The sequence below is a fragment of the Podarcis pityusensis genome (genome assembly GCF_964106645.2).
Source record: "Podarcis pityusensis genome assembly, chromosome: 5".
Classification (NCBI taxonomy): domain Eukaryota; kingdom Metazoa; phylum Chordata; class Lepidosauria; order Squamata; family Lacertidae; genus Podarcis; species Podarcis pityusensis.
Window position 1 is genome coordinate 9,652,509 of NC_138032.1, and position 23,526 is coordinate 9,676,034.

Genomic DNA, 23,526 nt, shown 5'->3' on the forward strand with positions numbered 1-23,526 from the left:
CACTTCTGGAGAACCAGAGCAGCGCACGGAAACGCCATTTACCTTCCCGCCAGAGTGGTACCTATTTATCTACTTGCACATTGACGTGCTTTCGAACTGCTAGGTTGGCAGGAGCAGGGACTGACCAACGGGAGCTCACCCCGTCACAGGGATTCGAACCGCCGACCTTCTGATCGGCAAGTTCTAGGCTCTGTGGTTTAACCCACAGTGCCACCTGCGTCCCCTACCCTTGCTGGTACAGCAGCTGTTTTGAGTGCAGAAGCTTCAATCCCCAGCTTCTCCAGGTCCCTCTAGAAGGGACTCATGCCTTAAACCCTAGAGAGAGCTGCCAGTGTAGACAAGACTGAGCTATATGGACCAATGGTCTGATCCATCAGTATTAGGCACATGGCACAGAATTCCCCTCTGTTTTCTGCCTCACCCACCCAATCTCAAGCAGGATCTCGACGAAGAGCTGGAAATTCTGTGGAAATCCTGCTGGCAGCAGGGCTTTCGGACACAATTCTCATGGGTTTCATGTTGCCCGTCCTTTGTGCATGCTCAATTACACCTGAGTTTCATACTGAAGAGGCTCGCTCGTGAGTCTGCGGCTGGTCCCGAGAGAATAGTATGATCCTGTTTCTTTTGCCTGAAATGTCAGGGCAGTGTGTTCATAGTTCACGTCTCCTTTGCTAACAAACCTCTTGGATGTGGAGTCGTGCGCTGCACAAACGATACAAACAAGAGTCCACGATGATACACACAAACACAGAGGATAAAGGAAACTCAAACACAAAACACGAGGAAAAGAATCTTTTCTCTGCCAACAATGAACGGACGGCCTGACCTATGCAAGGGGACATGTGGAAGAAAACTCCAGCGGATGGCTTAGGAAAACGGACTCGACAGCAGAGTTTTGTTCATAACTTCTTGATTCTATCTCCTCCAAACACTTGAATTCTAAGCTTCGTCCTCTTCAAGTTACTTTGAAATTCTGAGATGATTCTAGTTTTAGTAGATTAATCCAGCCAAAAGTATGTCTTTCAGATGTGACATATCTGGAATTCAGAATTTTATACACACACACACACACACACACACACAGTGGTACCTCAGGTTACATACACTTCAGGTTACATACACTTCAGGTTACAGACTCCGCTAACTCAGAAATATTACCTCGGGTTAAGAACTTTGCTTCAGGATGAGAACAGAAATCGTGCTCCAGCGGCGCGGCAGCAGCAGGAGGCCCCATTAGCTAAAGTGGTGCTTCAGGTTAAGAACAGTTTCAGGTTAAGAACAGACCTCCAGAATGAATTAAATACTTAACCTGAGGTACCACTGTGTGTGTGTGTGTGTGTGTGTGTGTGTGTGTGTGTGTGTGTATTTAACTGCTTTAGGTTTGCTGGCATCTTTCCATCTTTCTGCATTTAGAGAGGCATCAAATATGAAAACTCGCAGGCTGTCCCCTATCAAAGACAACATATACTGTGACATACCAAGTGTACTAAATACCATTGCATGTCATCTATCAATCAATGTCAAATAAATGGAATGACATATGTGTTTACTCGGAGGTAAGCCCCATGGAGTGTAAAGGGACCAAATTTCCCAGTTGAGTGAGAATAGGGCAACAACATAAATGCTATGGTATGTTAGTTCTCAGCAAGCAAATGATAAACCATCAGCTTATGAAATAAAATCTAACTATAAAATATTCTGTGAGTGCCTGGCTAATATTTATTTCTTTATTTATTTCCCTTCCCTTCCTAACCCGATCGCTCATCCCAGTTGGGTTCCCAAGCTGGCTATTCTCTGAGTATTTGAACACACAGATGCTGTTGATCAGAATTCACAGAGGAGAACTTTGGGGAACAGATCTGCTTCACTTCAAGTTGAAATACTTGCATAATGGGGTGGTAGTCAACTGTGTTTTACTTAGAGTAGACCCACTGAAATGCATGTATGTGATTACTGCCTCTTGACTGCGGAGGCAGAGCAGAGGCGTACTTACTGAATTCAAGGCATAGGCATAGGATTGCACTTATAGCTCTTATGGATCTTTCAGAATGATGTACACCAAACAGCAGCAGCAGAGAATAGAGCATACACTTCAGAACGATCGCGAAAACAAGGCAGAATGATGTTACCTGACAAAGAAAAAGATGAATATTGTCTTTAGGCAGACACGCCCTCGAGGGTGTTATCACTCATAAATCAGAAGAGAAATCAAATGAATTGCGTGTGCCAGAAGCTGTCAATCACTGCCAGCGAAAATTCTACTGTTACTTGCCAAGTGAAATTCAGAAAGCCAAGGCAGAGAAAAAGAGAGGGGGAAAGAAGGGGCGGATATTCATGCCACCATGCTGAACACAGCTTGCAGTTTGAACCGTTAGTGGTAATGCTCCTACATCACCAGGGTTTGCCCTTGCTTAGTGGCAGTTCAGTATGCATTTTGTATTGTGTTTGTCTGCTTTTCTTGCTTGTTTTGAAAACTTTTTAATGGCTATTTTAATTGCACTGCTCACCACTCGAAGGACATCAGTGTACAAATGTATTAAATTGAATGAAATGAGCTGGAAGTTCACCTGTGCTGGGAAAGGGGGAGTGGCTCAGGAAGGCAGGTGTGTGAAGTGCCAGGCAAATCAATCAACCCCCATTAATTGTCTTTTTTAAAGGGAAAATGTGAATAAATTGAGGATTCATCTCTTGGAGGTGGGCTCGCTGTGATAACTGGAAGTGCAACCCCCATTTTCTGAGGCATATTCTTTTATCAAATTGTGTTGGTTACAGACAGGTGAGGCTGCGTTAATTTTGCGGTGTGCTTTTCAAACTTGTACTGAGGTAATCTAGAGCCTGCTGTAAAAGCTGGATTCTGTGCACTGAATAAATTATGCAGATTAGATGATACTTGCCTATTCATCTTTCCTTTGCATAATGTATTCTGCTCTGGGCATCATGAAGAGATGGCGCAATGACTTACAGAGCACGGAAACCTCACTTGAGTGATCCCAGAAATCCCAGAAGTCTTTTCAAGATGTGGACATTTTGACATGCCCACCAGAGGTACCACCTTGGGCTAAAGATGGGGTGTGCACACATATTAGTTAAAGCAGGGGTGCAGTAGGTTTTTCAGACCAGGGGCCTCATTCCTTTCTGAGCAGCTTCCCAGGGGCCACATGTGAGTGGTGGGCAGGGCCAAAGGAAAAGGGGAGGAGCAATTGGTGTAAATTTCACCTTTGCACAGTAGGCTAGTTTCTACCCGCACTCAGATGCCCCTCTCTATCCTCTACCCAGGCAAGAAAGAGTGCTAGGATGCATTCCAGCTAGGCAAAATATATATATACAGGAGGGTGCAAAACAGGTTTGGTGAGATGATTAGCTTGGAGAAAGTGGGTGTGGCTAAGAAGGAGGTGTGGCCTGGGGAGAGTCGTGAGACCCAGATGGAGACGCCTGAAAGGTAGAATTTGGCACCTGGGCCTCAGGTCACACACCTATTTCTGCCTATTTCTGCAGCCATGAGGGTTAGAAACCTATTTTCTAGAAACAAATTTATCCGGCGATAAATGCTGCACCTGCAGATTTCCTGTGGTTGCAGTCCTGGCAAGAGCGGTTGTATGTCCCTACCATGTCCTGTCCGTGAATGTTCCTGCAAATGACCTCCGATTGCTCAGTGTCTACGGTTGAAACGCTGAGTCACTCACCCCATACAGGCCACTGGTCTCACCCATTCATCATGGCAAACTAGCACTAGAGATCTAACTTCAGCATCTATTTTATTTACACATGCCCCCCCCCCAATTTAGCCATCAAAGAGCCATTATCCGGGGCTAGTCAAACAAATTGTCAGGTCATTGATGTACCTGACTTTGTGGAACATCTGCGAATGTGTATTTGGAAAGAGATACAAGCGCCTTTAGGAGCATTTTGAAGTTAGCTGGCAAATCAGCTACCCCAGTCAAAAGATATCTCCCATTACAGATGATATAATGACTTTTGGTTTGCTTAAAGCCGAGGAAACATTGACACAGCGATTAAGAGGGGGGAGGGGGAATAAGTTGTGGAGGGGCAAGGGGGGGAGGAACAGAGAGAAAAAGAGAGAGAGAGAGAGAGAGGGAGAGAGAGAGAGAGTTAGAGAGTTACTTTATACCACCTGAATTCTGGTTGTTCCTGGGGCCTAGACCCTCGTCTTATTTGAGGAAAGATTAGCTTGACAAATTGGATAAACATTTTATGCATGACAGGACGCTGATGGAGAGCCCGTTCTGCAAGCACACCTGTTGGTAGTTTGCTTAGCGTGTGACCAAGGTGTTCAGCTAGCCCTAAGTCCTCCCATGTTGCTCTGTTTACTGTTGGACAGGTATGGGCAGATCTGAGCTCTAGGCCTTAGTAACAGTTGCTGCAATCTTTTGCCAGTGACTTAAAAAAAAAACACCTCATTTTTAAAAACTAGACTAGGCCACAGAAGTTTTCATTTAAGGAGGACTGCTGTCCAAGAAGCAGAGAAAATTGCAAAGACAATAATAATCATAATGCAATGACATTTGCCACCTCCCAGGGGCCTGGGGGTTTGGCTACTCGCATGTATATTATCCTCCTGAGAAGACCTGTGGCGTTTGGCCATTCTGCTCAAGAGACACTTAACAAAAGAACGATTCCGTAATTAATTTATGGGATTCGCTGCCACAAGATGTGGCGATATCCACCAATTGAGACGGCTTTAAAAGGGGATTAAACAAGTAAAACGAGGAGTATAAAGCTATCCATGACTACCCCTCATGATGGCTCCAGAATTCGAAGCATTATACCTCTGAATACTTGGAATACACCAATGTGACAAGTCTGTTACCTTCATCTCTTCTCTGCGTACTTCCCAGAGGCATCTGATTGGCCACTGTGGGGAAAAGGATGCTGGACTAGGTGGACCACTGCATTGCTTGGATCCATCGGGAATCTTCTTATATTCTTACAAATTGGATGGAGTGCTTTCACTGACTTATTTGAGTGACTTTGATGCTGCTTTTTAAGATCATATCCTTCCAAAGAAATGCTCTCCCTATGGAGTTTTGGTCGAGCCAACCAACTGTTTGGTTTAACATCTTGAGTTAAGGACCTTCCATGTTCACTCAAGCTCCAAAATGCTGGACAATTGCATCTGCCAATGGTCACACCCTTCACATATGCATTAATTAGACACTAATGATATGGGGACGTGGGTGGCGCTGTGGGTTAAACCACAGAGCCTAGGGCTTGCCGATCAGAAGGTTGGCGGTTTGAATCCCCGCCATGGGGTGAGCTCCTGTTGCTCGGTCCCTGCTCCTGCCAACCTAGCAGTTCGAAAGCACGTCAAAGAGCAAGTAGATAAATAGGAAGGTAAACGGCGTTTCCGTGCACTGCTCTGGTTTGCCAGAAGTGGCTTAGTCATGCTGGCCACCTGACCCAGAAGCTGTACGCCGGCTCCCTCGGCCAGTAAAGCGAGATGAGCTCCGCAACCCCAGAGTCGGTCAGAACTGGACCTAATGGTCAGGGGCCCCTTTACCTTTACCTTAATAATATGATAGGATGTACTGTGCCTAATTCTACCTTCCCTGCTACCTTGAAGCTGGACAGAAGTCAGTGTAAGAGTGGTGGACCTAAATCCCAGATTTTTCTATTCCCTGTCATACATACTTAGCTCCAGTCCGTGCAACTGAAGCTATTGTTTATTTACGTTAGCCCTAGTGATCAGAAAGTGCAAAAAGACTGCCCAGGCAAGAGCAGGAATGGGATGCTATCAAAGAGGTTCATCAGCTTTCAGAAGTAGTTGGCCTCTTACATCCTGGCCTCCGGGCATGATTAGGCACAGAGAGTTGTTCCTACAATGTAATCCCCCGACCTTGTGTTTCATTAGTTGAGTGTGCAGTCACTCAATATTCTGCTGGGGGGATTTAAATTTGACTGAATCATTTTACAGAGCTAGATTAGTTCTGCTTTTTAAGAAAAGGCGCTGATTTTGTTGTGCTTTTTTGAATTTGCTTTTAATATTTATGTGGGAAAGTTTCCTGCTTGCATTCCTGTCTCTTTGAAAGATGAGCACAACTCAATGGCAGGCACAATTTATATATTTAAATCTGGCAAACTCAAGTTGCCCATTTAGTATGAAATCTGGCCTATGCCATTGGTAGTCCAAATGTTTCACAGTGGGCCCGTATGGAAATATTCAGCTCATATGGAAATATTCAGCATGTCCTAGGAAATATTTCATGAATGGAGGGGAGGATCAAGTTGGTGTTGAGTTGTGCTCAGGGACTATTATGGACGAGTTAAGTAGTAAGAACTGCTGAATAAAACAGAGAAATGCAAATCTGCTGTCGAGTCCCAAAATTCATGATTAAAATTTAGCAGAGAGTAAAGCAACCTAGCAGAAAGCATGTCAAAGTGCAAGTAGAAAAATAGGTACAACTCCGGCGGGAAGGTAAACGGCGTTTCCGTGCGCTGCTCTGGTTCGCCAGAAGTGGCTTGGTCATGCTGGCCACATGACCCAGAAGCTGTACACCAGCTCCCTTGGCCAATAAAGCAAGATGAGTGCCGCAACCCCAGAGTCGGCCACGACTGGACCTAATGATCAGGGGTCCCTTTACCCTTTATCTTTTTAAAGCCACCTTTCAATGCTAAATCCCCTTTCAGAAAATTATTTGAAAGCCTGCAATTTCCCTTCAAGACTATATCCATGTCCATCCTTATCAGCATCCTGTGCTGTGAAATCCAGTCTTCAGATAATGAATGGGGGAAGTGCCAGCCACGTTGCACAAGGGGTAGACTTGTGATGAACACGTGGCTGCTTGCCTTAAAAAAAAAAAAAGTAGAGTAGACAGCATCCATAGAGGATATCACTCACCAAGAGGGGACAGCAATGTTTTGACAAGAAAAGGATTTATCAAGGGGGCAACCATGTGATAAGGTGGGAGCGGGGGTTGTTTTGTTCTTGTTCGTATTATGTACTTTGTGGTTTTATTCTGTGTTTTATCCTGTGAACAGCTGTGAGATCCTCAGATGAAGGGCTAAATAAATAAATAAAATAATTCTAAAAACAGTGGCATACTTTATGGATGGTGCTATAGAACTGCCCTCCAGCACTAGAGTCGTTTTTAAGATCTTGCCAGAGCAGTCTCATAAGTGAGCTCTGTTCAGTTCAGTGGCACAAACTCCCAAGTAAGCGGGGTATAGGACTGCAGACTCAACCATGGCTACTGATCTGAAACAGTCCCATTAGAGAAGTTAACCTTATGATGGTAATTTCCCTGGCCTATCACCCAGGAAAGCTTCCGTGTGCAAACCACTGGTGAGATGATTCGTAGAATGAAATAAAGGAAATACCACACCCATCAGACACCTCAGAAGTAAGGTAGACGCAGCAGAGACCCTGCACCCCATCCTTGAGGAGCTCATCTATTTTCTCTCTCTCCCTTTCCCTAATTTTTGAATTCAATTTCTTGTCTCATTAGCTGATGGAGAATGGTGAGATAAATTTTCAGGACGAATTTTCAACACGGCACTGTTCAAAATCGTACTGAGCGATTTTGCTGCTGTTATCAGAATTCTTCCTCCTCCCCTTGAAATTCCTCAGATGTTCCACCTGAACAGGAATTGCTTGCATTCACCTCAAAATTTCGTTTCAGGTGCAATATGGCTGCGAGCAACTCTATGTCATACCTAGGCATGAAATGAACCACTGGAGTCCTCTGGCAAACCAAATCTGCACAATTAAATCTCAACCTGTGGGTTTGTGGCAAAAAGAAACTCACAAAAAGGCAAGGTTTCCATCCCACCTCCAGATAGAAACACTCCTTTAAAGCACATGCCCTGAAAAAAACCGTTTAACCAAAGTTTGATGTAATCAACGAAATCACTTCACTTTTTAAAAAATTGTTTTTCTTGTGCGTAAGGCTGTGTCTTTCAAATAATCCACAAGCAAATAGCTCTATTCCGTAGATGAGAAATTATAAAAGACCATGTAATCAGCTGACAAAGGCACTGAAAACAACTCCAGAGGAAACGCTTAGCTGTTCTTACAAAGCTACAATGCTCTGTTCTGTTTTCTCCGCCTACTCTTTAAGTGTACACTCCTGACATTTCTTGCCTCACAACTGGACTTTATGAATGAGACCCGGGGGATGTTTTCTGGTAAAGAATCATAAAGGGAAGGAATTATAGTATTACTGAGGAGTGAGCTGGTTTTCCAGTTGCTACCCAGATCTGAATGAATAAGAAGAGCATTGGTTTTCTCCCAGTGGCAACAAATGCATGAATCAGTTTTCTAACGCTGAATTGTTAAAGAAAGCTTGGATGAGCCAGCCAGCTAAGCTGAAGGAGCTATCAACACCCAAAATAAATTGCAGTGTTATATTTAGTGACGCTTTGATGGTTTTTCTGAAGTCCTGTTACGTGCAGCTGAAGGTTTGGGAATTTCTCCAAAGTCTATAGCAGCTACTTCAGGCCCAACAATTGATCTGGGAAGATGACAAAATAGGCAGCCTTTAGTTTCCACTTCCAGGTTTGCCAAAGCGGCTGGAACAATCTGCCCTGGTCTATTTGTATTTATGTGAGTGCACATGAAGTTTTAAATGTCTCCCTTTTCATAACCATGTAGCTGCATAAAGCAAAATCACATGTTATTTTTTAAATATGTTTGTTCAAGTATAGCATTTTTATTTATTTTGAAAAATGTCTAAACTACATAATAAAAACAAACCCTTGCATCAATGTACATAAAACAAAATAAAATTACCCATAGCACAGATCGGAAAACAAGCATACGTAGCTAAATTATCCATGTGGATAGGCTTTGCTGAAATGAGAAACACTTTAAAGTAGGTATCTAAAGCAAAATGGCAAGGGTGGGTTCTCTGGCGGTGTGAATACTTGAACAATATTCAAGCTTCAGCTGCCGCATTTATCACCATCTGATCTATAGCAGCCAGTATTTTATGATATTGTTAAATACTGACTGCTACATATGAGATGGCATCAAATGTTGAGTTTCTGACAGAAGAAGGGAATTCTGAATCAGCATCCAGCGGCTAGCACAATAGACTTTGTTTGTTTGTTTGTTTGTTTGTTTGTTTGCTGTATGTTTGTTCATTCATAGCAACCAGTTAAAAGAGATTTGGGCTTTTCATGTTAAATTTCAGTTCAAAATTTCTGACATCAAAAATCTGGATTTCAAAATCTGGAAAATGCATCTGATTTTGAAGTTTGACCAAAAAAAATTAAATCATTCCAGCTACCCTCTGTTGTGTAAACCAGACCTCAGGGACCAATTTGAGTCACCCTTAATCTATTTTGTGTCGCTGTTTAAATGATGAATTTGGGAGGGGGGTTTGCCTAATTTGAATTCTACAGATTCTCAAAGAAAGGGGGGGTGGACCTTACCAAAGATTTCTTCTACAAATCTTCTCAACAGGGGACACCTTGGGGGAATTTGCCCAACACACAAAAGATCTCCCACAGTTAAGGAAATCATGCAAATTATTTCTTCTTTTTCACCTCTGTGTGCTGACCTTTTGACCCTCAAACAGAGTACATCTTTGCAAAGCTGCTCTTGTAGATTTACTTATGCTGACGTGTTGGTAAAGAGTGGCGATGAAAAAGAGAAAGGGGAGACAGGCACAAAATGCAGTGTGAACATATTCTTTCTGAAAAAGACGTGGGAAGACCTAGGAGAAGGTCTCGCACCCTACACAGGAATGGGTAATTTGCAGGCAAGTAGCCAGGAGTTGAAGGGACGCGGGTGGCGCTGTGGGTTAAACCACAGAGTCTAGGACTTGCCGATCAGAAGGTTGGCGGTTTGAATCCCCGTGACGGAGTGAGCTCCCATTGCTTGGTCCCTGCTCCCGCCAACCTAGCAGTTCAAAAGCACGTCAAAGTGCAAGTAGATAAATAGGGAAGGTAAACAGTGTTTCCATGCGCTGCTCTGGTTTGCCAGAAGCGGCTTAGTCATGCTGGCCACATGACCCGGAAGCTGTACGCCAGCTCCCTCGGCCAATAAAGCGAGATGAGCGCCGCAACCCCAGAGTCAGTCACGACTGGACCTAATGGTCAGGGGTCCCTTTACCTTTACCTAGCCAGGAGTTGAGAAGGATAGGGGATATTCTGTTCTGAGTAAAGGCCACTGTACAGTGAAGCCGGAGAAGGAAGAGGGTTGTGCCGATTCCTGTGAGGATCACGTCTCCTGTGCTCAAACATGCTCAAACAGGGAAGGGCTGTAGCTTGGTGGTAGAACATCTGCTTTGCATGCAGAAGGTCCCAGGTTCAATCCTGAGCATCTCCAGGTAGGGCTGGTTGTTGTTGTTCTTGTTTAGTCATTTAGTCGTGTCTGACTCTTCATGACCCCATGGGCCAGAGCACACCAGGCACTCCTGTCTTCCACCGCCTCCCGCAGTTTGGTCAAACTCATGCTGGTAGCTTCAAGAACACTGTCCAACCATCTCGTTGGGAGTTGTCCAACCATCTCACTGGGAGTTACTTACACCTGAAACCCTAGAGACAACCCTGCTGTCAGTCAGTGTAGACAATGGCCTGACTTGTGTAAGTCCTACATCGCTATGCCCTCAGGAGAATGGATCATACCCATCAAAGATGCTTTTATTGTCACCTGTGAAAACTCTCCCAGACTTGCAAACTGAAAGTGTTCCTAGCGCCATTGCTCTCTGGGTTTACAATAATCCCACAAACTTGCTGGATCACTTTGGCAGTGACGAAAGAGAGGGTAATAGGATCTGGGTTGGCCCTGGTGGTTTGATCAAGGCTTCTGCAGCTGCCGTTAGTGACTCACTCAAAGACTGCGCAGCAGTAACAAAGAGGATAGGAAACTGAAGGGGAACTCTCCGAAAAGCAAGGAATATTTGGAAGGGCAGTTTTTATTCTAAAAAAAATCAGGAGAAGTTCTCCTGCCATATCGCTGCCTTTGTGCCACCTTCCTCTGATGTGCTATTCATCAACACTGTGTACACATGTAGGCGTGCATGTTTAGCCTGTTCCTAGTCCACAAATACCTGCCTTTGCACCTGGATGCCTTCAGAGAAGCAGGTGAACCCTTTCCAAACATTTGGCACAGAAATTAAGCTTATCGTGGATATCATCATGACCCTGAGTATGTGTTCAAACACTGAGGCTTTGGGTGTCTCCACAGTGATGTGCAACTCAGCGTGCTGAGGAAGACCCAGCTGTAATAAGAACCAAGCAAAGCCCTGTCGTCACAACGTGTTTAATGAAAATGATCCCATGCCAAGTATAAGATACGTAGGCTCTGAAGATGCAAGATGACCATTCCTTAAATCTGGCATGAATTAGGCATTCCAAGAATAAATCAATTGGCCTTCGGAATCCACGTTAACAGCCAAATCGGTGGTTAGAGAAGCAGAGCTGGACTGAGAAGACCTGGTGTCAAGTCCCTGCTCAAGTAGAAAATGCCAGGGCCAGCTCAATTATTGGGTAGAATAAATCAGTGCCTCAAGCAGTTGATTTTGGCACCCTTAAAGGTTCTCAGCTATTGAATTCAATTTATATATGAGTGTGTTGGAAGCCACCCAGAGTGGCTGGGGCAACCCAATCAGATGGGAGGTATTTAAATAATAAATGTTGTTGTTGTTGTGTGTCTACATGCACATGCACACACCCACAGGCACATTTTGGTGTGCATGCAGAGACAACTCAATATATTTTCATGCTTTAGGCAGACTGTTCAAATCTTCATATTGGTGATTTTGTTGTTGTTGTTTAGTCATTTAGTCGTGTCCGACTCTTTGTGACCCCCTGGACCAGAGCACGCCAGGCACTCCTGTCTTCCACTGCCTCCTGCAGTTTGGTCAAACTCATGCTGGCAGCTTCGAGAACACTGTCCAACCATCTCGTCCTCTGTCGTCCCCTTCTCCTTGTGCCCTCCATCTTTCCCAACATCAGGGTCTTTTCCATGGAGTCATCTTCTCTTGTTTAATATTGGTGATATTAAAACCCTATTCCAGGGATGTGGCCTCTCAAGCCTGGGGATGAAATGCGGCCCTCTGTGTCTCTCCACCTGGCCCTTGGAATGCTCCCCAAGCCACATGCCTCCGTGGCCCTGTTAAGCAGCCCAAATGGTGTTGTCTGCCTGAAATTTCTCCTTGATCTCTAATAATGCCTCTTGCCTGCCTGGATGGAAGTTTTGGGGAGGGAGGGGGTGCATGAGCATGTGTAGAAACTAGCCTATACTACAAAAGTGAAATTTGCATTCATTGCTCCTCCCCTTTTTGCCTCTTGCCCTGCTTGCCACTGACTTGTGGCCCCTGGAAGGCTGCTCAGAAGGAAATATGGACCCATTCAGTCACTCATTCCCTCCTCACATTACCACTGCTTACTGCCCCTGACCCACCTCTCGTTGCCCTCTCTGCTCTTCACACGTTAGAGAAGAAGAGGAGGAGTTTGGATTTGATATCCTGCTTCATCACTACCCGAAGGAGTCTCAAAGCGGCTAACATTCTTCTTTCCCTTCCTCCCCCACAACAAACACTCTGTGAGGTGAGTGAGGCTGAGAGACTTCAGAGAAGAGTCACCCAGCCCAAGGTCACCCAGCAGCTGCATGTGGAGGAGCGGGGAATCAAACATGGTTCACCAGATTATGAGTCCACTGCTTTTAACCACTACACCAAACTGGCTCTGGAGCTCTGCTGCCTTCATGCCAATCGGTGTAGACAATATTGAGCAAGATGGACCCACAGCCTGTTGCGGGACAGAGAACTTCCTGTGCTTGCACCAGTGCTCCAGTTCTGAAGTTGCTGTGACAGCTATACATTCATTCATTTAATGAAATTTATATGCCACAAGTTTGGAGGGGGGGCGCTCAGGGTGGTTCCTAAAGCAGCTTCATGTTCTTAAAGCATTAAAAATGCGTTTGGGTTCAATAAGAAAATACGTATTGTAGTATATATATTTCACATTTTCCCCAAATTTCCATTTATTTGTTTGTTTGTTTCTGGGGGGGAAATGAGTTGGGTTTTTTGCTTGCATAGCTTCAGAATGCCTGGAAATTCTTCCTGTCCAAGTTCTGAGGCTCGTCCCGGGTAGTTCACTACCCTCCCTAGTGCCAGGCTTGCGACTAGACTGGTTGGCAACTTCAGCCTGTGATAACTCCAACAAAGCAGGGCAATGGGAGTGGTGGCCCAAAATATCTGGTTGAGGAAGGCTGGCCTATGAGGGTCCTTGATCAAGTCTTGGAGCCCCTTCTATGGGCACAATATCAACCAGTTGTGCTCAGACGTGACATGTCTGAAGTCCATTTCACGAGGTTTTCACCCACCCAAAATTAGGCAGTGCGTTGTTATTTCATGCATTTAAATGCCTTGATTGCAGGAAAGCATCTATGCGGTTTGTGAGAAATATTAACATTATCGATAAAAAAAAAGTTCAAAACAATGAGGAGCATTTGGAAATCATTAAAATTAACAGCAAAAGAGACTGAAACAACGTCAACACCTACATTTGGCAAGGATAGCCTTGCCAAAGCAAAAATGTTTCAAGCAGACGCCAAAAAGAGTATATTGAAGGGGCCTGCCTGAACTCAGTAGGCAGGGAGTTCCGAATTTAGGGGCCATTTGAAGAAAAGATTGATTTTGTACAGCTGCAGAATTCACGGCTCCTGTAACAGGGCTATTTCCTCAGACCAAAGCAGTCAAGTGGGCGCATATGAAATTAGGCCAGGCATGTCCAAAGTCCATCTCGGGGGCCTAATCTGGCCCTCTGGTCAATTTAATCTGGCCCCTGGCAGGATATGTCCTGGGGTAAAATCCTTTAAAAAGCTCAACAACTTTGGTCGGCCCTCACGCATGTTCACTTTATCAAATCTGGCCCTCTTTGAAAAAAGTTTGGGCACCCCTGAATTAGGCAATGTTTGCTCAGAAAATTGTCCCAATTACTCCCAATAAGTGTATGTATAGTTGCAGGTTTAGCATATTGAAATCATTCAAGTCACCCCGCAGGTATCTGTTTTTTAAAAATAATTTTTATTAGTGTTCGAAAAAGAATTCAAAGATTAATATCAGAAACCTTTAAAAACTAATCTAAAAAAAACTAATCTAAAGAAAAACACAGACCCAAAAGAAAAAGAAAAGAGAGAAGAAAAAGAAGAAGAAAAGAACCCTGCAGGTACCTCAAGGGAGTTCCCCTGCCTGCTCTTGCTCTCTTCTTGTGAATATAATTGTGGCCAGGTGGTACAAGTTCCTCAGAAATGGGTCGATCATTATATACCTCTCCAGAGTTCAAGTGTTGGGGGGGGGGGGAATGGTAGCACCTGCAAGGGGTAGGAGATGAGCTGAAAGATTACACATCAAAAGTTGGGTGCCTTTCGTACAACAAATGGTTGAAATTATATGTAGTTATATGTCAAATGTGAAATGTTTTTTGTTTGGCTATCCTTTAGGAAAAGGGAGGGAGGAAGGGAGGAAGGAAGGAAGGAAGGAGAGATAAAGACACCTCCCTTACAGAAGTCAGGCTGGGATCAATAAAAAGCACTCATTTCTTTTTTTGTAACCAGCCTGTTCATATCTTGTTTAGTTTGAGGTCAGTGACCAGCGGCATCTGACCTACAGAAGTTAATTCTACAGAACAATAGGCAAGAGTTTCCGAGGCCTTATCCTATTACCTTTTGATACCAAATTAATTGTGTTTTTTCCACTCTCACAATGATTCCCTGACCCTCTCAGCTATGTGTGCTGCTGGCAAAGAATGGCAGATTAAATTTAAGTGAGGAGAGAGAGATCAGTTTTTCATCTGCTGGAGTTCCTTTATTATTAAAGGGATCTGGAAACCAGCTATTAATAGCAGGAATCTAGGCTTGAGCAATAGGCTCTGGCGCAGCTATCAGAATTCTAAGGATCTCCCGTCTATTTTAAAAATAAATGAACTTAAGTTTTGTCTGTGCTATAAACCTGAATTGGTCATGGCTTCTCCTGCCAGGGATCCTGGGGGCTGCAGTTCCATTTCACACATGCATAGTTGGGGTAGCAGGACTGATGTTAGGCCAAAGAGATCAGATCTCATGAAGGACTAAAGTGAGGGGAAGGAGAGAGAGGAGCAACGGAGGAGAGTTGAGCAAGATTTGGGCTCCACCTCTTCCTTGTTTAGTCTTTCATCATGTACTAAACTTTAGACTGGGCCTGTCTTTGTAGCTTTGGATAGCATCTAGCTTGATAAAACAATTTGTTTGTGCTTATGTTTTCATTGACATCCCATCTTGCCACCTGTCAGATCAGGATCTTCAAGCCAGCTTGCAGGAGAAGCACATCATGTCACACCAGTAGGGATAACTACCGTGACCCCAAGTTCACTCCCTGACTTCTCCTGGTAGGACCGAGAAAGGTTTGTATCTGAAGCTCTGGGGAGCGTCTACCAATCAGTGTAGACAATATCAAGCTAGATGGGTTGATGGACTGGCTTGATATAAGGAAGATTCCTGTGTTCCTATAAATGGCATCATTTTTAATCGAAGCGGTCCTGAATCTTGAAGGACTGTCCTCTGGCCTGAGCAGCATGCAGATGCTCTCTAGGAGAATACAAATCCAAGAGGAACGGTGCTTCCACACAGCAGCTTATTGTGGACTTAGTGCTGCTCATGCATCTTCGCTAATTAATTAATTAATTAATTAAAATTTATACACCACTTGATTGTAAAAACAAACCAACCCTGAAAAGCTCAGAGCAGTTCACACATGACAACAACTTCCTTGAAATGCCATCTCATTATTCCTCCATGCAATCGGGATTTACCAGTTCTGTAGAAAATCCATTTAAAAAAAAAAAACAAAACCAGAATCAGTAAATCTCTATTACTGGGTGGGATAGGGAGGGAAATTTTGAGGACGGTGATGTGCAGGTGTTGCATTATCATCCTGGAGTCTACAATAAACTGCCATGTAGAAGCACCCTACCATAGAACCCTAAACAGTTTTGCCAGATGAAATGGGCTTTATTCCCTAGTAAGTGTGTTTAGTGTTGCAACCTTTGGTCAGTCGGTAAATCAGCTGTGACATCTCTTCTTGCAACAGTTAAAGAGGAGTCCTGGAGAAGATTGCTGATGTGGCATTTTTTTATTTTTTGAAAGGTCAGAACGCAAGGCGACTGCTTGGGCACCTTAGAGGATAATGGCCTCCAGTCTTTGTGTCTTCCTGCAGATAGAGAGTCCTAGATCTAAATTGCTACTTTGTGGCATTTGCTGCCTTTGATCCATCTGCGCAGCTCGCCGTTTTCTCTATGAAGTTGTTACGACCTCCCTTTCTGAGGCCTGGAGAAGCTCTGGCATATTGCTGGTTATCCCTGCAGAGTAGCCCTTCTGGGCAAAACAATAGCTTTCTTTATAGCATGATTGAGTCCAGAAATGTCTTTAAACTCCAGGCAATCAAATGTAAGCTGGTATCCCTGCTTTAAGAAAATAAAATAAAACCTGAAACCAGAAACAAATGAAAAGGCAAAAGTTCAATGGGCAAAGGATTCCTGTGTGCCCACAATGTGGTACGAGTTGTGATGATGCTCTGGCAGAAGCACACGTGATTAAAAGGCTACGTGTGCTGGAATGAAACAAGGAAGTCTTTAACTCACAAGAAGGCTTTTAAAATCTTTTATTCAATGCCTCCAGAGATTTAGGCTTCCCCTGATTTCTCACTGCGGAGGACAGTTTGAGCCTTGGTCATACCTTGAAAGACTTTAAACAGCTTGATGCTTGTACTTTGCTACAGGATCTAACAGCAAAGCCATGTGTCTAGGTATTTTAAACCACAAGCTGGAGTCTACAGAAGGTTGTTCAAGGAGTCTCAGATGGTGTGGATAAAGGTATTTCAGGGTCATTGTAAACCCTATATATTGAGGCCATACCTTTAAAGTCGATGATGGATTTAATTGAAAGCAGAGGGCTCAGAAAGGCAGCCAGGGAGCAATGGGGACGATTTATTTTAAACTGCGTAAGAAGTCATGCCACCGAATGTCAAAGGAGATGCCGTGCTAATAAAATGGCACTGGACAAGCCAGCCAGAAAGACTGAGCTCAGATGAAAGAGCTAAGCCACAGATAGTGCGCCTGCGGACAAGCATTTTGGGGTGGTCTTAAGGGTGGTGGGAGAAATTCAATTCAGTTCGCATTTAAAGGCGAATCTGCCTAATTTGCATTCACTGATTCTGCAACCCTGGAATTTTCCACCTGTAATTTCCATCCTTGGAAATTTGCACTTCTCCAAATTTTGCAATGATGTTCTCCAACCAAATAAAGCATTTACTGGAGAAAGTATGCATAAACAATTATATCATTTGTGGGACTCAGTTCCGACAGAGGTCATTACAGGGTTTTTGGCAAATGCTGATGATGAAACTGTTCGCTCTGGCTTTTGACACTTGAGATGTATCTTTTTAGAACTCACCTTATAACTTATTAGTTTTAAGTTATCTTAAGCTGTTTTAAGTATTGTGTGATACTGTATTTTAATTAACCTGAAACCTTAGTGTGAAGGGCAGGTAGGTAGGTAGGTAGGTAGGTAAGTAAGTAAATAAATAAATAAATAAATAAATAAAATGCTTACAAATTTATACGTATTGGAGAAAATTGCATTCTAACACATGTATATTAGCAGAAAATGCTGACAACCTTTCATGAGGATCTTTTTTTTAAAAATTGCAAACTTATAGGGAAATGTGAGGAATCGAAGATTTGCAAAATGAGAAACTTCCACACAGACTTCTGAAAATGATAGAAAAGGTATGCATGAGTGTACATCAGATACAATGATGGTTATCAAGTCTTCCAGTTGCTCACAAGGGCTGAAGGGAAAGCTTCATCCAGCTCTATCGCTAAGAAATGGGAACAGGTACTTTGAGAATGCAGCTGAGCAATTGTTACCTGCCCACCAGTGCTTTGCCTCTGCTATCTTGCTAGGACTACAATGCCTCACCTTTCCTCCCATAATTTGAGGATTGCCACAAACCTTGGATCAATGAGAGCCTCTGATGGGTCAGGTCTGGTGGTTCCCCAGGTCCCTGAAGTACGGCTGACCTTAGCTAGGGACCAAAAGCAACACTCCCCATTCATAGTTCCCAGCAGGTGGTAGACAGAGGCACACTGTCTCTGATCCAAGAGAGAGGTGACATAAAACAAAAGAGCCCTGCTAGACCAGCCCAAAGGCTTCCCCCCATATATGCCCACTCAGCCTCTTCAATCTGTGGAACTGGCACTGGTACGGGCACCACATAGGTCTTGTTCCACATATGTAAGAAATTGATCTTTTAGTGTGGCAGCACACTTTGGGACTCCCTGCCTATTGAGATCAGGCAGGTACATTCATTGTACACCCACTAAAAACATTTTAGAAGAGCCTATCTAAACATGTAAGGGATGCGGGTGGCGCTGTGGGTTAAACCACAGAGCCTAGGACTTGCCTATCAGAAGGTCGGCGGTTTGAATCCCCACGATGGGTTGAGCTCCCGTTGCTCGGTCCCAGCTCCTGCCAACCTAGCAGTTCGAAAGCACGTCAAAGTTCAAGTAGATAAATAGGTACCACTCCGGCAGGAAGGTAAACAGTATTTCCGTGCGCTGCTCTGGTTTGCCAGAAGCGGCTTAGTCATGCTGGCCACATGACCCGGAAGCTGGACGCCGGCTCCCTCAGCCAATAAAGCGAGATGAGCACCGCAACCCCAGAGTCGGTCACGATTGGACCTAATGGTCAGGGGTCCCTTTACCTTTACCTAAACATGTAGAATGGTGGCGTGTGTTTTTCAGTTTATGTTCTATCATTCTTTGAACATGTTGAATAGCTGTTCTTAACTGTGTTTTAACTGATAATTTTGTTCTAATCTTTTCGTAAACTGCTTTGAGGTTGCATTACAATCAAGTGTTATATAAATCTTGTAAACTAAAAAGATTTTTTTAGAAAGAAAGAAAAAAAGAAAGAAAGAAAGAAAGAAAGAACTCTCCAGTGCGTCCCAAGTGAATTAATTCATTGAAACATTTGATATCAAGGAGTCAAAATCAACTTAGGTCCCAAGTGGCTTGCAGACTTCTGCCTAAATAACCCCCTGTGAAGGAATGCAGTTTTGTTTTGTTTTTAAAGCAAGTTCTTCTGACGGTATCTGTAGGGAATAAATTACCGACGATTTCTCTTTGGCTGCGAACAGTATATGTTTCCCTTATCCATCAAAACGTTTCTTTCTAACGCATTAGATCCTTGCTCTTTCTTCCGCTAAAGAAAATGTTGCCTTGCAAAATGTTTAATATGTTATCAGCCTTTAGAAGAGAGTGACGGGGTGGTGGTGGGGAGCCCTGCAAACTGATGGGAAAGGAGCCCAGTGGCTCTTGGGTTACCGTTCTCTAAGTCCTGCACTCTCTTCTGTTTGGGGCCTTTGTTCGGAGTCAATCACCCATTGAAAAGCAAGCCCTTCAGCTTATTATGCATTCTGTGTCTGAGGTGACCAGAACTATTTCCTGCATCTGGCTCTGGGTGCTAATTACCAGCTCAGGCACCTTGCAAATACCTCCGAAAACCTGTCACGCAGGAGGAAGAAGCTACCTTTTCAGGCTTACACACTTATTACCTGTTCTCTTTTCAACTTCCTAAGTTGGAGCTGTCTCAAGACAGCATTTTTGTGTTGTTTGCAAGTGACTCTCTCTTTTTTCCTCTCTCTCCTCCGTTCTGTCTCCCGCCTCCGCCCCCCCAACCCTGCAGAGTGCTTTTCTTACCAGCCACACTGGTTGGTAGGCAAAAGAGAACAAGGGCAGGGAGTGGGGGGGACTACGCAGTAAACCCGTTTCTCCAGGAGAGGGATTTCATCAACTGAAATTCCCCCGCCTCCTTGTTGCTGGTATTTTCTCTCCTGCACCACAAACCACACACTGCACATATGTATTATCTAAACTTTATCTCAAGTTCTGACCTATTTCTAATGGCTGAGCTTGAGTGATTGCAGCCTAAAGCAGGAGCAGCAGCAGCGACAACAACGACAACACCACACACACACACAATTTTATTGTACAAGAGGATACAATAACCATTAAAGTAATTTATTGCTGAGGAATAAAACAAGAGTGAAATGGCTTTGCCCCTTCTCAACTTTGCCCTTTAAAAGCTATCACACAACCAAGAAGATCTTACAGTGCTTTCAGATGAACTAGAAGTCAAAATGCCACTGTATGAATTCAGAATCGCATGGCTTGGCTAGGTGAAAGACAGGATCGGGATATCCAGTGGGTTCTTTGTATTTAGTATTAAAATGGGGGGTGGCGCTACCTGAGGCATGATGAGAGATGGGTTTCCCCCCTCCAAAAAAATCATTCCATCCCAATTAAAAACACACACTCAAACACAAAAAGCTGCTTTGTGAAAGGAGACATATACCGTAGGTACCACGTGTTTAGGGGGGAAGGGGTTCAGTTGAGGAAATGTTGCAAGGAAATGGGTTTAAAATTATAATCCTCCATCAGGCAATATACATAGTATGCAAGTCGCAATGTACCTCCATTTTATCCCCACGGCAACCCTGTGAGGTAGGCTAGACTGAGAAAGAGTGACTGGCTCAAAATCACAAAACAAGTTTCATGGCACAGTGAAAATCTGAGCGTGGGTGTTGCTGGTCCTAGTCAGAGGCTATGACCCATGGGTAGGCAAACTAAGGCCCGGGGGCCGGATCCGGCCCAATCGCCTTCTCAATCTGGCCAGCGGACGGTCCAGGAATCAGCGTGTTTTTACATGAGTAGAATGTGTGCTTTTATTTTAAATGCATCTCTGGGTTATTTGTAGGGCATAGGAATTCATTCATTTCCCCCCCTTCAAAATATAGTCCGGCCCGCCACAAGGTCTGAGGGACAGTGGACTGGCCCCCTGCTGAAAAAGTTTGCTGACCCCTGCTATGACCACTATACCACACTGTCTCAGTATCTAGCCCAGTGTAGTCTTCTGACCAACAGGGGTTATCTGGGATCCCATCACCTAGCACTTGATTGAAATGCCAGGAACTGAACCAGGAACCTTCTATATGCAAAGCAAATGTCATATTGCTAAGCTATCCCCACCCCCACCCCAAGAATGCATTGCTGTTGTTGCTGCTGCTGCTGCCGCTGTTAATTCAACAAATATCCCACCTTGTCCACCTTGCTGCTCAGGGCAGCAAACACACTGACTAAAAAAAATTTTTTTAAGTAATTGAAAAACAGTTAAAAACATTCTGAGCTGTATCCAATGGCAGTCCTACACTGATTATGCACACTGGAATTAACTTAGGTCCATCAATGGGTCTACTCTAAGTAGGGCCAGCACTGACTACAATCCACTAAAAACAGTTTAAAACACTGTCTCAACTAGTGATTTCTGGTTTACCAGGAGAGGTGAGACTCTCAGAAATGTCAAAACACTATCCCTCAGTAGCTGAACCCCAATTTTCCTCCAGTTATACTTTCAGTGGAATTTGGTAACTGCCTTAATCTAGAACTGTTCAACACAGAAGTCTGCTTTCCAGCATCTGCACCCGCAGAACTATGTGACCAACTTTCTAAATCATGACCTCCTAGTGTATGTGTCACTTACTTATTGCCAATTTAGTCATTTGTCATAGGTTCATAAGGCATAGACTAGGGATAAGGAACATGAGGCCTATCTGGAGTTTTTGGACTACAATTCCCAGCATGGCCATGGTCAGGGATGATGGGCATTGTAGTCCAACAAAATCTGGAAGGCCATGAGGGTTCCTCCATCCCTGTTCTAGGCCTTCTGCTCCAAAGAAAGACACATCAGCCCCAAACCACAGCATTCTGATGACACTATGCCACAATCAAGAAGCTAGAGCAAAGGACTGATCATTTTCTTAAAACTCAAATCAAATTAATCTGATTAGTTGGGCACAAGGACAGGCAGCTCAAGTATAAACTAGCAACCTTCAAGCACAGACTACAGGCATAATCATGCACACGTCTAGCCAGAATCTCATTGAGTTCAAAGGGACTTGGTCCCAGGTTACCTTGTGCTGAATTGCTGCTTGAAGCGCACTTAGCCGATTTGAGAATTTTCAATCACAGTGCTAAACAATAAACATTTATTAATACATAGAGCATGGTCTATCAAAGTTATGCATCCATGTCTCATCCATTTCAGTGGGAGAGTTAAACACATAGGGAGATGCCCAACAAAGTCATACTCAGAGTAGACCCTCAGAAATTGAACGTCTCTTAATTTCAATGAGTAACACTAGCATTGTTGATTACCTATGTTTGATTCTCTCCTACTGAAATCCATGTGTTTTCAGTGTTTTATTACTGGCCAGACCATGCCCTCTCTTTTATTTATTTTACGGTATATATAACAGCATTGAACGAATTAATGGGCAGCATCCAGCCAAAGTTAAACCACTTTATACACCACTGATTTCAGTGGTGAAAATGCATTTGGTACTAACAATGCAAACCAATGCATGTTTAATCAGAATGAAGCCCCTCTGCATTCAGTGGGGCTTACTTGAGCTTTAATCTCTCTTGCTGACATCAGCTGGAATCAGAATGCTTACATTTTGTTGGATTGTAGTTCTCAGGGGAAAAAACCAAAGCTGTAAATTTGTTTGCTGCTGTTGACTCGTTAATCTGCCATACTTTGGGGTGCCTGGTCTGTTTGCATCAATTCCCATGTTACTTTCATGGATAGCAAAGTTTCCCCGTGTACATGTTGGAGAGATATCTGCAGCCTGAAGTTTAAAACAACAATTTTGGATATCACGCCTTTGAAAGCCTGGCCCAAAGTGTTTCACAAGTGTTTCGGTTATTTTTAATACAGCCTGCAAACTTGAAAGCAGGTGCAAAATGTTGACCTGGATATCTGCGCATGCTTTTCTCTCTTTTTCCCTCGTTCCCTCTTTCCTAATATAATTTCTAATTCATCCCTTTTTCCCCTAGCTTTGGGGGGTCTTTTTTCCTCTGCACATTTCTCGGTGCAAGTGGTACTCCACCACTCTGATGGGGTGCAAGGGAAGAAAAAGAATCCAGATCACAAAGCTTTAAAAAATTGTGCAAAGTGAAACAATCCTCCTGCGGACCCCAGTAAATAAAATAACAGCAGTGGAGTGATTTGCAAGCATGTAACAGGCTTTTTGTCTCTGTCTCTTTCCCGGTGCCTCAAGGGGGTTTCTGAGTTCCTTCTCCACAGGTTCACAATGTTTTGCCTCTTGGCTACAAAGACCCCAAGCTCCAACCCCTCTTTGGAGAGCTCACCTCCCCCTTCAAATCTTTCACATGCTGAGGATCACTAACAGCAGTCTGAAATGTTCCAGTGGGGTGCAGGGCACTGGCAATTTAGGATTTCAGCATTGCAGGATGGATTTTCAGAGTGCATCAGTGGTGCTCATGCTGAAATTAAAAACAGCCTTTCATTGTATCTTTAACTCTTCCATCACCAACTCTTCATTAAAAAAAGAGAAAAGGATATGTAGGGCTGCTCACCAAAGTTTCCCTTGGCAATGATAGAAATAGTGAGAATCTGATTTGCAACTTGAATTTAAATCTTAATAGCTTGCCAGCAATATA

At 43.8% G+C, this 23,526-nt stretch overlaps 1 protein-coding gene across 7 annotated transcripts in view; it reads right to left on the reverse strand.

Annotated features, from left to right (window-relative positions):
• The window catches only part of LOC308478489 (uncharacterized protein), a 451,389-nt gene that overhangs the window by 10,452 nt on the left and 417,411 nt on the right, over positions 1 to 23,526 (reverse strand). For 2 of the 7 annotated variants that reach the window (XM_081008341.1, XM_081008340.1), the window contains one exon: positions 21,104 to 22,691. The exons of 1 other annotated variant lie outside the window; for it this stretch is intronic. In XM_081008341.1, coding sequence (XP_080864467.1) covers positions 22,586 to 22,691 — 106 coding nt within the window. In that variant the 3' untranslated portion in view covers positions 21,104 to 22,585. Of the gene's footprint in view, positions 1 to 1,087; positions 2,130 to 17,634; positions 17,713 to 21,103; positions 22,692 to 23,526 lie in introns of those variants that run through there. 4 more of the 7 variants (XR_013987046.1, XM_081008339.1, XM_081008344.1 and 1 more) reach the window with 4 other exon arrangements.